The sequence below is a fragment of the Rattus norvegicus genome, chromosome 4 (assembly GCF_021556685.1).
Source record: "Rattus norvegicus strain SHRSP/BbbUtx chromosome 4, alternate assembly SHRSP_T2T, whole genome shotgun sequence".
NCBI classification, from domain to species: domain Eukaryota; kingdom Metazoa; phylum Chordata; class Mammalia; order Rodentia; family Muridae; genus Rattus; species Rattus norvegicus.
Window position 1 is genome coordinate 32,506,853 of NC_141537.1, and position 14,972 is coordinate 32,521,824.

Consider the following 14,972-nt stretch of genomic DNA (forward strand, 5'->3'; position numbering starts at 1 on the left):
CCACTCACAGGAAACAACAATCCTCACTCACCACTAGGAGCAGGAGCAGCAGGGTGAACCTGTTCAGGAGAAGGAACCTCATCTTCGGTTTTCGGAGGTTCCGCCTTTTCCTAGAAGGAGAAACTAAGATGTAAAATAATATAGTTCTCAGATCTTTGCACTGTTCCCTCTCCAGACGCACTACGTACGATACGTGGAATCAAGACTACTATGCCCGTGACAAACTTGCAGGTACATGCTCCACTGTTCCTTCTGTCAAGTGGGTTGGGGACCATAAGGCACTAGGAAAATTTTCTGGCCAGATGTCTCGACCATTTTTGTCAGCTAAAATGAGATTTCCTGGCTTTAAAAGGCTTTTAAGTTGAATGGAAGAGTTTAATGCAGCTTATAAGAAAGTTGGCAAGGTCTGTATTTGAACATGGAGAGGGGAAAGCCAAGTGAAAGATGTATGAAGGAGAAAATCAGCTCATGAGATACATTTTAGGGTATCAAGTGGTATATAGGTACAATTCTAATACTAACTTTAAAATTGGTATAATTTATTATTATTTATTAAAGTTTAGCAAACCATGTGGGCTGTGTGATATAAAAAAACCATTAGGACACGAAATAAATACCCACCAGAGCATTTATCAGGTTAAAACTTATTTTCACTAAGGCAATTTTGGTATTCCTTAATTACTTATCTGAGAAGCTAAGTATTGCAGTTGATGAATGCATACTACAGATAATACATATGTAACACATGTGCTATATTTGAGCTACTTAAAGAGGCTTAAGTATAACAATAAATATGAAACTTAAACTTATGTAGCTACTTTGCATTTCAGAACTGAAATAAATAGTCTAATAAAAAAGCGACTTCAAAAGTATATGTCATCAATAAAATTGGTGGAAAGCAATGGTGACATAGGAAGAAGTCACTTCACTGGGGAGGAGCAAACAGAGTCTATAGCTTATGAAAGGTCTGTAACATGAAGTCAACTCTTAAAATGATCTGAGAGTCCCAAGTCGTTTTTTTCTATAAATATGTTCCTTTACATTTCAATTTTCTATTGGGAATAAATTTCTTCCACAGCAAAGAATAAATGCTTTAGTCAAGAACTCACTGGTCCCACTCAAGAACCCCATAGTCAGAGCAGACCACTCCATCACAAATATCCAACGGTCTCATGAATGCACAGATATCATCATATATGGAAAGCTGGTAAAGAGGTGAAAATGTAAATATACTCCACATTTTCATCATTTCATCATTAGGACTTGGGAGGAAAGTGTTTTTCGATTAGGGGTGAGAGACCGTAATTCCCTCTTAACACAATCTTTGTTGTCTCCTTTGCAGATTTAAGTTTGAGTCCCTAAAGTGTGTGTTACACACTTGCCTCTGTGTGAGTGAGTTCTGTTCACTTCACACATCAGCACCACAATACACAGGGACTACAGAGTATCACTTCGAAATGCCATCTTATCTGCTGGCCATTATTCATTAGTACTGATTGATTTAATATTCTCTTTGTAAATTAGATACAAACACACATGCTTCTGTGCTAAGGTACTGTGAGGAAAGTGGGTGGACTGGGTGAGGGAGAGTTCATGTTAGGAAACTGAACACTTGGGAGAATTAGGGAGCCAGGACACATTATAAACTAAGACGTGGACAATAACTAAGATACAGTCAGGGTTAAACATTCATCAACCCTGTGAAAATATAGGCCCAGGAAATTTCTGATTAAGAGGACCAGAGTAGGGTTCATAATTTGACATACCATAGGATTGTGAAAATCAAAGACCTAGAAAGAGAAAATAAACAAAACGTGGAGGCAAGAAGGAGGGTAATTGGAGAATATTAAGTTGGAGCACAAAGCCTCATGGACGCCGGAAACAAGTCTGGAAAACAAACTTTTAAATACGTACGAAATGTACTAATTAAGCTATCCTTTGTCATTTTGCATACGTGCCACATACCTTGATGGTTTTACTTGATGCTAGTCTGGCTTAGATAATGGCTTTTTAAAAATAAATCTATGTGTGTCTGGAACCTCTTATCAATTGAGTGTGATTCTTGCTATTACTGATAATGATGCTTGTGTGTGTGTGTGTGTGTGTGTGTGTGTGTGTGTGCTAATAAAATAAAAGAAACATTGAACTTTTGAGCTTTTAAACCCTGTCCTGTTCACACCATGGTGGCAATAAGAGTCCCTATTTTCCCCATCCTTCTTTTGTATTTACCACACCAGAGACAGTCACAATTATCCACAGATTGTCTGAATAAGAAACTCGGGACCAAGCTAGGCCTGAGCCTCTTCTTTATCCCTGCCATCTAGTTTTCAGAACTATCTGGTTCTCTGTGTATCAGAGTCCTCTAAACTACCTTCCTTCTTTCCAACCTCTGGCAACAGTGTGAGGTGGTTTCACTATTGCAGGTGTTGATACCTTCTAGCCATGCCTGTTTTCCGGTGAACTCTGAAGAAGGGTCATTTGAACCCTCACCCCGACCCCTCCACCTTCCAGGCTGAGAAACATTGCTTTAAAGGATTTTCCTAGTTTGCTTCAATACTGAGACAAGCCTGTTAAGCTGCCTATTGAACTACTACTAGCTGTGTCCACAGTCCTGCTTTTATTTTAAGGACATTTTAAGTCAGAAGGAGCTTATACCTGAATGAACAACGTTAAGTAATGTTCTTTAAATATATAACCACCATTTCTACTGAAACATCTTCTGGGCAGGACAATTACTGGCTGTTGGGTACAATGTATCACTGCTCACTAGCTCTAAAGTAACCTGGCTGCTTATTTGTTTTTGTCTTTGTTCCTATAATCTTGATAAACATTGCATTCCATGTTTTCTGTTAATGTTTGCAGAAATAAAAGTGAGAAAGAATGAGGTGGGGAGAATCTATTGTATTTATGAATTCTCTCATAAAATATTTACTGAATCGGAAGCAGTGTTTGGCACTGTGGAGTCTTTATGCATTGAAGAGAACAGCCAAGTGAGTGCGATCCTTACAGGCACCTTTAGTGAGTATATGTCCTATTCTTTAGTAAGTATATATCCTACCCTTACAGGCACCTTTAGTGAGTATATGTCTTATTCTTTAGTAAGTATATACCCTACACTTACAGGCACCTTTAGTGAGTATATGTTCTATTCTTTAGTAAGTATATATCCTACCCTTACAGGCACCTTTAGTGAGTATATGTCTTATTCTTTAGTAAGTATATATCCTACACTTACAGGCATCTTTAGTGAGTATATATCCTATTCTTTAGTAAGTATATATCCTACCCTTACAGGCACCTTTAGTGAGTATATGTCCTTTCTTTAGTAAGTATATATCCTACCCTTACAGGCATCTTTAGTGAGTATATGTCCTATTCTTTAATAAGTATATATCCTACCCTTACAGGCATCTTTAGTGAGTATATGTCCTATTCTTTAGTAAGTATATATCCTACCCTTACAGGCACCTTTAGTGAGTATATGTCCTTTCTTTAGTAAGTATATATCCTACCCTTACAGGCATCTTTAGTGAGTATATGTCCTATTCTTTAATAAGTATATATCCTACCCTTACAGGCACCTTTAGTGAGTATATGTCCTTTCTTTAGTAAGTATATATCCTACCCTTACAGGCATCTTTAGTGAGTATATGTCCTATTCTTTAATAAGTATATATCCTACCCTTACAGGCACCTTTAGTGAGTATATGTCCTATTCTTTAGTAAGTATATATCCTATCCTTACAGGCACCTTTAGTAAGTATATATCCTATTCTCTCCCCACTTTCAGGACTATACAGGAGAATATTTCATCTGGAAAAAGGGTCCAACTTCCTCCTGAATTTCCAAAATTCTAGCAGCACATATTTATTACTAAAACATGGACCACTCAGGTTTTACTTTGTGATCCTGTAATGTCTCCTAACTCTGTCCTCCATCCAAGGTTTAAAAGCAAAAATCTAAATGTTCTAAGGGTTCAGTGTCCTCCATTGCCATCCTCTCTCTGTCTATATCCTGAGGAAAAGTTGCATTTTTTTCTAATTCATTATAACAAAGTAATCTAGGTTTCTGAAAACAAAATAATTTCATGCCAATAGAAAAGACTGAAAGCTGCCAGTTGTTCCTCTTGATATTCCCTAAGGAAACCATTTTAGCTTATCTACCCCGTGTAGTCTGAGCATGCTGTAAAGATAGAGGGACATACCACATGTATGTCTTAGGGATCAGCAGTATTTGCTCTTGGCTCTGCACATCCTTGTTATTCAACACCTCACATATACACAGAAAGACAATACATTCAAGGGAGAGGAGATTGGTTAAGGAGGGACACATAGTCCTTTTAATAGCATTAACATGTGGGGTGAGAAAACATTCCTTCAAAAGCTGCTATCTAGCAATGACCAGAAGGAAGAATTCAAACAAGGCAGACTCTTGGGAAACCGAACAGTGACCTTGGGAGAAATAGCCTAGATGTTGAATTAGGTCCCAAGAAAGAATTGCTGAAAAGAAATGCAGAGAATACACTGTTTTCCATGAACCACTGTAGTATCAGAGTCGGGCTAAAGGTCCGTGTTTCCATGTAATTAGTTATTTAGATGATAAAGGTAACATTTTTCTCACTTTTCATCCAGGAAAGCCAATATTCCTAATTTCGTGAAATTTGGACTTTTGAGATTATTCTAAAAGTCCTAACTAACATCAGAGTGTCTGTCCAGGCTACTGTCAGAATCTTACGGAAAGGTATACCCACTACATTCTACATTGAGACCTATGTATCCTTTGGGTATATATAGCACAGATATTGACATGATGTCTATGCTTATGTAAGATAGTTAATACAAAGCAATTGCAATATGATTTTTGAACAAAAAGGAGACGTAATGATGATGGACCATTGTCAAGTGGGTATGCCATTATTCTGAAAAGTGAATGTATTAAAAATACCTTCCAATTAAAGCATTAAATGGGATTAATTTCTGATGCAATTTTACTGAATTTAATCCTTAATTATGCTCCTACAAACGGTGAATTTTGTTGGGTAATAAACAAAGGGTAAGTGGTGTTGGTAAATAGGAGTTGAATCGTGTAGCAGACAGAGTCAATGAATTATCCTTAATTAACCCAGTTGCAAATGAATGCTTCCTCAAAGGTATTGAGATTTCTGGCCTGGGCTCCCAGTTAAGACCAATGAGCTATGATAATAGCGGTATGGCTAGGCGCCTGTCTACATTAACTCAGCAGAGGAAAGAAAACTGCGGCTGAGAATGTGGCAGACCTCCCTTTACAGTCCCTGTACTTAGTGACTGCATAGACCACTCCAGACCTCAGAAGAGTGACTTCTGCCAGATGTGGTTATTCTCTTGCTGAGGTTAGATCAGCTAGGTTCAGCGCAGAAATAACAGGATGAGAGTGCCTTCTTATTTGTGCACTCGCCAGTCAGGCATACCCAGGGAATCTCAAACAGATTGCACAACTATCAAAATAAGCACCAGAAGAGGTCAAGTCAAATAACAAGGTGAATATCTCAGGGAAATTCAGATGGGTAGTTTCTGGATGTGTAGTTCTCTCATTCCCCTTAAGTGCCTAACTGGGTTTGCAAAGAAATTCAAGGAACCTTTGTTCCACCCACTTGGGTCTTTTGCTGTATGTAATAAACACGGATTTGCACTCATTGCACACATCGTATTTTCACAATCAACAAAAATGTGTGTTAGTGATTTGGACTGAAAATAACTACATGGAGCCAGGGATATGGCCCTGCAGGTCAATGTGCTTGCTGAGTTGATTCCTAGGACCCACGTGTCAGGAGAACTGACCCCTAAAAATTGTCTTGTGACCTTGACACATTGTTGTATGTACACAGACCCCACAAAACAAATAAATTTAAGTGTAATAAGAAAAATTTAAAAATATAAACAATGGTCATAGGCAGATGACAAACACTGCCACCACTAAAGTCATGCACCACCTTTTTGAAAAGATTTCTGATCTTCCTTTATAGATGAAATGACATTTTCTATAAATCTTTAAGTTATAGACAGACTGTTACTAATAAAGGTTATTAATATTACTTAAAATAATATTAAATATTACAGCTACATTATTATAATATCATTATTATTTATTATTAATGTTAAATTGTTACATCAGCTAAGTAATGATAAATATAAAATTTCAATGTTGACTAATTTACTACATGACTCATTCAACATTATGTTTAGTGTGATCTTTTAATGCACAATTAATTTTTTTATAAATGCACTTCTTTAAGAAATACATTTTAGAATTCAATTTTTTAAGGACTCGGAGTTTGATTTGTGTTTTATCTAACTTATAATATGTAAGTCAAGGATCAAGGACTCTGCTTTTAGTTATTAAAATATCCCCCAACTTCAGATAAACTGCTGGAATTTCGAAATTTGACAAATGGTTAGACCATGTCAAGAACCCCAGGATTGTCTGATGGGTCATTCTAAATGAGGCCATCTAACTAAAAAACCATTTCTAAATCATTGGAAGTCTTAATTACGAGATGATGAATGAGATTTTTTTTTTTAAAAGTTGATAATCCTAACCGCTTTGTACACTAAGAGCATCCTGAAACCGAATTAGTGGTGACACAGAAGGCAAACAGTTTCGGTTGTAATTTCCATCGTTTACCTTCTAGCCACTAAGCTGTTCGGGACATAATGTCTTCAGCTTATAGAGGGAGACAGTGCATTAGAGAGAGACAAAGACACTCATCCGAGAACTTTCCAGTCCAAGTCTTTCAGTCCCCGTTTCTAATTTTCCCAGAACCTCGCTCTAGTTTCTTCTTGTTAGAAAAAAAACCTTCTGTTTGATTGCTACAGTATGAAACGCAATTGATCTGGAGTCTTAGCACTTTCCCTAAGACTTCTGTAAAACATGCAATCAGCAACTGTGTGGTGAGTACACGCGTGGGAGATACTCTCTCGCTGAATTAAAGGTGGCCCGAGATCTCACGCTATTCAAGATAATTATGGTTTTTTGATTGCATAAATTATTATGACTTGTGTTGACAATCTGAAATGTCCAATTAAAAGGTAATTGTGCCTGCAGAGCGGATACTCTTGGGCTCTTCTTGAAGAGCCTCACGCAGTTTGTCCGCACCTGCCATCAAGGGTATCATAGGATTCTAAGAAGAACCTTCTTTCCTTATGAGTGGCAACATAAATAATTTATGATAAGCTCCTCCCCCACACACTCCAGCAGACGATTACTGTTTCTAGGGCCTGCTATCTCACTGATACAGTAATTAAGTCTTCGTTTTGGCATCCATTCATTAAACTAACAGTACAGAATAATTGTTTTTTTTCTTTTTATATTGGCGTTCACTGAAATTATGTAGTTTTATTCCTAATAATTCTACAGTCATTGCAATAGATAGGATAATGTGAGTTTTTCGATCAAACCACAACCTAATGCTTGCCACGTGTCAGGATAGAAAAATAAGTCTGTATCCCTGCCACAGGGCTGACCATCTGTGTAGTTGGGGCAGCATCAGTTAGAGTTTCAGGCTCTATTTCTCTCATCTGAAAAATGGGCAGCATAATGACTATCTTGTAGTATAATGTGAACTTCAAGGGGGATAGCTCTATAAAGCACATAGCCTGCAGTCCTTATTCTGCATCAGACACTGGTATTTAGTATGGTCCGGGCTTATTCTATTGGTTGTTAAGAATAGCCTTCAGAAGGCTAATAATTTAGAGAGAGTCTCTCTGCGTAACGTTCCTTACAGTCTGAATATAAACCTCATTATTTCTTAAGAAATAAGTTCGCTGTCAAAGAAATGGAATTTAGCTGTAATATCTATATGCTAAGGTAGAGGTCTTAGAAGGAGATGTAAACTTCAACAGAATAAAATATCATTGATGTAGCAATATAATTTCAGTTACAAAAACATGCTAAACTTACAACCTGTCAGGTACTGCCACCAAATATATGTCTTCCTGATTTTAGCTCACTATTATATCTTTGGATGTATATAGTTTGAGGTTCTGGGGGATTCTCATATCATGGACTCGTGCCTCAAAACATATCCACGTGTTTCTGTAAGATTTAAATGCAACTTCCAGCGCTCCCGACAACCCACAGCAATATGTTTTTCATAAGTTCTTTATAAATTCATTTTTTAGCCAAATCAAATTATGCCAAATCATTTCATGATCCTATAGCTATAAATTGCTTCTTTTCAAGCTATTCCTGAAGCTGGCATTGAAGAAAACCAAAACTCCACTTACTTAAAAAAATTATAGCATACAAACTTGTCCTCTGCAGAAAAATACATACAGAAAAACATAAGCAGTGTCCCAGGAATTCACAGTGCTTTTGGTTTCCCCGTGTGTTTGCAGAAAAGCACAGATTTTTGGGTTTTAACCATCATGCATACTTGGGGGTTTGCTAGAAAGTTGCAAAACATTGCTTGATTGGCAATGATAGTTAAAAACCTATACAGTTCACTATGACATAATTATGTATAGCTATTATACATATATGTCCGACATCTGCTTATGTGTGTCTGCATTATTTGCATATATTATTTCTATACATTGATTATAGTGCTTGATTCTGATGAACATATATATATATATATATATATATATCATTGACATGTTTTTCATAATTGAAAAATCTCTAAAATAGAGATGGACCTTACAATCTGAGTTCAGTATTAAGCAAAAAAAAAAAAAAAAAAGTTCTCACGGGCAGTTTTGAGTTGAAAAGTGATTCACAAAATGTCAGTCTGAATATGATGTTTTAGGGTGCATTAAACAATTTTTCTTTTCCTTATTTTTTATTTCAATTTAACCACAGATTAGCAGGTTATTAAAAAAAATCTATCTAAATGAGTCTGAAAAAAACCTTTCAGCATGCATAAATTTTTTAAAAATAAGACTGTGGATTTGTAGTATAATTAAAATTTCTTATTTACATAAAGAACCAAGTAATGGTGTGTGAATGTGGGGTGCTTCTAATTTCCATCATTAGTGAACATTAAAGCAACTGTCTACCTAACATTTTTACCTATTAGTCTTCTTTAAAATTTTTGTTAAAATCAATTTGAGACTTGGAACGTTGCCCCTTGCTAAAAATGTAAAAATGGCTTTAATTTAAAACTTTAAAATGTTGCGAATTCCAAGTTTGCAAGAAAAATAAATAGGCCACATATCTGCATGGTTTTATACGATCCTCAAAAATCTACTGTGAACTCATTAGAATGTTCCGCTAAGGATCTGTGTGTCTTATGGCAAACATCTATTTACAGAGTTTTAACGTTTTGTGTATGTACTAATAAGGATTCACTGCTCAGAACTGACTGTAAGGAAATCATATGTCAGCACATATTTAGCTAAAAGGACTAGCCTTATACTGTTCATTACAGCAAAAGCTATCATGTGAGGACCGGGGATTGAATTTAGGCCTATGGTTTAGTTGCAAGCACTGATCTATCTCATTGGCCCGTTTGCAGAAACTTTTCAATGTAATGAATTTATCTCATCATAGTGAAGTGTTTTCTATTTTATAACTAAAGGTAATCCTATAAGTTCCTTCAAATCACCATATTTTTGAGAAGATAAGCCAGATCACAAAGGACTTCGGTAGTTTGTTCAGTGTACAAGGTTCATTTAAGGCATAGCCAGGAGCCATTTGTGACCCTGGCCTCTGTCAAGTTATTCACCTTTTCTCGTTTTCCGTGGACCCTCTCGTGCTGCTATGAAAATACAGGTAATGAAGTAAAGAAACAGGTATTTATATACATAACATATTTCGAAATGTCATATTCTCTACGCTAATATGTCAATGGCAAGACTTTTAGAAGGAAACAAAAAGCAAATAAGGAGAAAAATCAGCTTCTTTTCAGTTGGTTTCCTGACTTTTTTTTTTTCTTTTTTTGATGTGCAGGTAAATGGCTGGGAAGAAGTACATGACTTGGCCATATTACTGTATGTTATTAGAGTGGCCGCCTTCCTTCTCCTAGCTGGCTGAGGATGCTCAGTCTGTTCCTGGCTTCCTTTGGGTGAAGATGTAGAGCTCAGCTCCTCCTGCCCCATGCCTGCCTGGATGCTGTCATGCTCCCGTCTTGATGATAATGGACTGAACCTCTGAACCTGTAAGCCAGCCCCAGTTAAATGTTATCCCTTATAAAACTTACACTGGTCATGGTGTCTGTTCACAGCAATAAAACCATAAGACAGGGGTCAATAACAAAATTAGAAAAGAATAAAACTATTTGGAAATGATTCATTGTATCAGGAAAATACAGAAAAGGGCTTTGCTGTTCATCTATGTGAGCTGGACCTTTTCTGTTTATTTAAGTAAGGGATTTTGATTCTGAATGATGATGTAATTTTCGCCAAGGTGATGTTGCCAACACTGTGGCAGAGCTTGGGTGAGATGCCATCTCTTTTGACATCTATCTTGCCAATTCAGCATGCTCTGGCTTGTCCTTTGAAGATGACTGCCCATTACTCATCCCAAAACACAGGAATGGAGGCTCATAAGGAAGACTCAGTAAGTAATACTGACTTACAGGCAGGATAAAGGGAAAAGATTAGGGTGTGATTTATAGCGTACATTGGGTAATCAGCATCCCAGTCAATAGCCCTGGAGTGGCTTGCGTGTCTTTCAAGGGATGCTCAGGAGAAGCTTTCAAGGTATTTTAGAGAACATGAAATAATATAAAGTGAGACTTTATATTAAGCAGGTTGAACAGTTTAAAGAGGGTGTCATTTCAGGAAGAGGCAAAATGACATTGCTCATGTTAATTTAATAGAAAGATAATTGTGTCACGTGTTACCTGACGCTCCAGTTTTGGAAGTGCCTTTACCCCAGTTCTGTCAGCCTCCTATGTGCTTTAAAGGAGGAGAGTATTCTACATTGGTCCCAAACTGGAAGAGCCTCACACAATGCATGTAAATGTTGTAAGATAAGAGACTGCCCTTATTTTCACAGGAAACCCTGTCTGCAATTTCTATTGTAGCTATGCTGTAAGCACGTGATTATGATCAAATTAGGGTTTTAACATCTGGGGGTATACACACATACATGGATGTTTGGACATGTGATAAGCATGAGTCTTTCATGTAGTTGTTAAATAAAGTCACAATCTGAAGATCCACAAAAACTGTGCACTTATTACAACTTCATCCCACTTAATTTTAAAATATATATGATATCTATCTGTCTATCTATCTATCTATCTATCTATCTATCTATCTATCTATCTATCTATATTTATATCTATCTATCTATCTATCTATCTATCTATCTATCTATCTATCTATCTATCAGGGATGCTTTGATTTGTCTTCTAACTTGATCTTTAAACATCCTATGTCTGGGAGTTACAGAGTATTAAGACACAGGTCCAAGGCACAGTTTTAAGTAAATAGAACACTAGGTGTTAGTATTTACACAATGAATAAATGAGTGAACAGAAAGTTGAGGTCTGGGGCACATGAATGACTACTATTTCATTTTGAATAGTTGCTGGGAAGCTGGCACAATAAAGTGCAAATCTCCCCTTTGTGTTTCAAATAACAGTTCAATTTATGTTCTACTTTGACTCAAATAAGTATTTCTTTATGTTTACATGGCAAACACCATCCTTGTTTTCAGGGCCCTTTATCAGTGTTCCTGTTTACAGCAGGATATCTCAGGAAGTTGGTTAGCCAAACTGAACACATACATACTAACAGGCATTCAGGCTATTGTTTGTATTTTACAAAGTTAACTTCTGACAGGAACTCTTTCCATTCATATTCTTCTCAATTAGGAGGTAGGTCAACACAATCATGCTGTTTTAGGGAACCAAGGAAGCATGCTGAGAGGTTAAGGGATCCCCATAGGAAGCCCTGACAGAGGCTTTGAATTTATAAATCAAAACATTTCCACTTTATTAGATTTATAAATAAAAATAAACAAGACTACATCTTCTTTCTGTACTGCCAGACTATCTGAAAACTCAGCGGTTGACTTGTCTTTTCCCTTCATTGTTCAAAATGACATTCATTACATAACCATTTTCACCTTTTAATTTAACTTTAGTGCCCCAGCATACGATAGTGTTGGCTAGAATTTATTTTGGTGGATTAATATCACATATTGGACAGGAGGTCTATGATTTCCTTTAACATATGAGGTGCTTCTGGTCACCCACAAGTGGCATGTTTTAAAATTCATTAGAGATCTCGGACATGCTCTCCTCTCAAAAAGGTTCCAGCAAGCACAGATGTCCATTAGTCACACAGGTGCTGCTGGTTAACTTTTCTGATTGAGGAAATCAACACTGTCCATGGGAAAAACAGCCTCTCAATCTGCAGGGATGTGTGGGATTATTAGATGCTACCGAAAACATCTTCCACAAACTCTATGTACATTCCTCGGTTGGTTTTCATCATAAATATCTGATCGGTAGAAAGTTCAGCCCTTCAAGAATAATAGGTTCTTAGTTGAACCACTGCTTATCCAATGGTCTCTGGCACAGACAGCCACATGGGCAGCACCCATGAGTTTCTTAGAAGTAAACATTCTTTCCTTAACATCTGCTGAACCAGAAACTATGGTGGTGAGGCCATAGGTCTCCAAGTGATTCTCATTAAAGAAAACTCATGAATTTCTTGAAATTATTTGGAGTATTTGAAAAGTTTCTCCTAAAAATAAAGTGGAAATGCACAAATTAAGTTATTCTACATTTACATTTAAGTAAGTATTTTTTGGCTATAGACAGGATTCTTAACTTTCGTCTTTCACGTATTTATTTTGAATTTATTAGAATTAATATAGGTGAATTAAGAGTTCATCAGCATTGCACTAAAGGATGGGTCATTAAGATTAGGGGTATGTAAAGACTATACATGGACTGACCCTGGACTCTGACCCCATAGGTAGCAATGAATATCCTAGTAAGAGCACCAGTGGAAGGGGAAGCCCTGGGTCCTGCTAAGACTGAACCCCCAGTGAACTAGATTGTTGGGGGGAGGGCGGCAATGGGGGGAGGGTTGGGAGGGGAACACCCATAAGGAAGGGGAGGGGGGAGGGGGATGTTTGCCCGGAAACCGGGAAAGGGAATAACACTCGAAATGTATACAAGAAATACTCAAGTTAATAAAAAAAAAAGATTAGGGGTATGGGCTGAATGTAGTTTAAAGCTTTCCTATACAAACTACCCTTTTTATATTCCCTGTCCATCTTTTAAGCCTCGTGATTTCAGGAATATTTCATTCAATTGCACATTACCCTCATTTATCACAAAATAGTGTAGAAAATCATAAACCGTATAGAGAAATGGTAAAATCAGCAAACTGTTGATCTATATAGACAATACACAATTTTTTTTATCTCTTTTGAATTTATCTTTCATACTCATCAGGCCAACTCCAGGACCCCATGAATATATATGATTTTATATTTATATTTAATCCCTTATTCCTTTAATTTTATTGAATTCTCAGGCTGGTTTCCAGGTCAACAATGTCAAATATGAATGGAACTCACATGAAAACTTAGAAACCACCAAAACAGGGAAATTCTCTAGCCTAGAATAGCTGCGATGCCACAACGATTTACCTACGATGTTCCCAATCACAGCCCACTGTACAGTTAAGCTAGGTCTCATAATAGGCTAATCATAAAGACATTAAGATAAAACTGCTTCTACTTATTATATTTGTAATCTATTCAATGCTCCAAATAAGTCAATAAGTAAAGCTCAAATATGTTATTAACATATACCTTAGATTGAAAGTAATCTCTTTGGTATGTTTAAAAAATGACTTAAATATATTGTGAGAATGAGTTCCATGTGACTGCTATTGAGCAGTCGTGGATGTTGGCCAAGTTGTAATAACACAGTTCTCATCCTGAGTACAACTGAACAGAGTTTTACTAGTAGAGACACTACTATGAAGTGCCACCCATTGACAACTATGAAGAAATCATAATCACTAGTAATTTTAGACTAGAATGGCAGCAGTCTTTGCCCTCTTCAATAATTCCTTCCCAGCTTTAAGAAAGATATAAATGTTTAATGAAGTCCTCCTAAGAGTAAATCAAAGGTCATGGCCATAGATCTTCAAGGGCTCCTAAGGCTGAAAGGTTCCAACTGCAGGAGTGAGCACAGCTCAAGGTTGAGGACAGTATAGAGCTCTGTCCAGCTTTTCTTGTCCCCTCTTCTCTACACTAACCACTAATTCACCCTGAGAAGTCCTGTTGTTCGGTCTGATGTTTGCTGCATCTCTGTTTTGGTTTATAACAGGAAGGTAATTTTTAGGAGGTGAGAGTAAGAGACTCCCACTATCAGAGAATGTAGGGTACTGGCAGGACTCATTACAGATGGGTAGCGGAATTAAAACAAGAGAGCTGTACAATTGTTCTGTCTGTCAGTAACCTATAAACATGGAACAAAATCACTGAAACCTTTGATTTTGAACACTGGAATCGTTCCCTAAGTTAGAGCAGATATACTAAGCCCATCTGGCTGGATTTTGGAAGGGAGGACAGATTGCAGTCTCTGGATACAATTATTCATGATATAAATGGCAGAGAGAACTTCATCAAGAGACCCGAGAGGATGCATCTGTAGAAATCAAAAACAAATCTATATCATAGAGCCTTGAATGCTCATGTCTAAAGCAGAAACATCTCAAAAGTCATGAGTATTTATATCTCTGATGTGCAAGATATGTTCTTAAATCCTGGTCAGTGCAGTAAGCAATGTTTGACAAACTAGACATGAGCTAAACTCATTTGGGCTGTTTGCCTTATAAGGTCAGTATTGCCAAACCATTGAGGAAAATGGCCTCCAAGTTTCTTTCATTTGACTCTGGTATGTTCAGGAGCCAGAGAGAAGTAAGTATTATTCTTGTGAAAACCAATGGTTTTATTGTGGTTTTCTTATCCTCCTTTTGGTAAAATTATGTACTGAAGAAATACCTTATAATTGTAAGAAA

General features: G+C 36.9%; 1 protein-coding gene across 2 annotated transcripts in view; it reads right to left on the minus strand.

Annotated features, from left to right (window-relative positions):
* The window catches only part of Calcr (calcitonin receptor), a 75,117-nt gene that overhangs the window by 33,123 nt on the left and 27,022 nt on the right, over positions 1 to 14,972 (minus strand). For both annotated transcript variants that reach the window (NM_001034015.1, NM_053816.2), the window contains exon 4: positions 32 to 110. In NM_001034015.1, the coding sequence (NP_001029187.1) occupies positions 32 to 110 (79 nt within the window). The remainder of the gene's footprint in view (positions 1 to 31; positions 111 to 14,972) is intronic.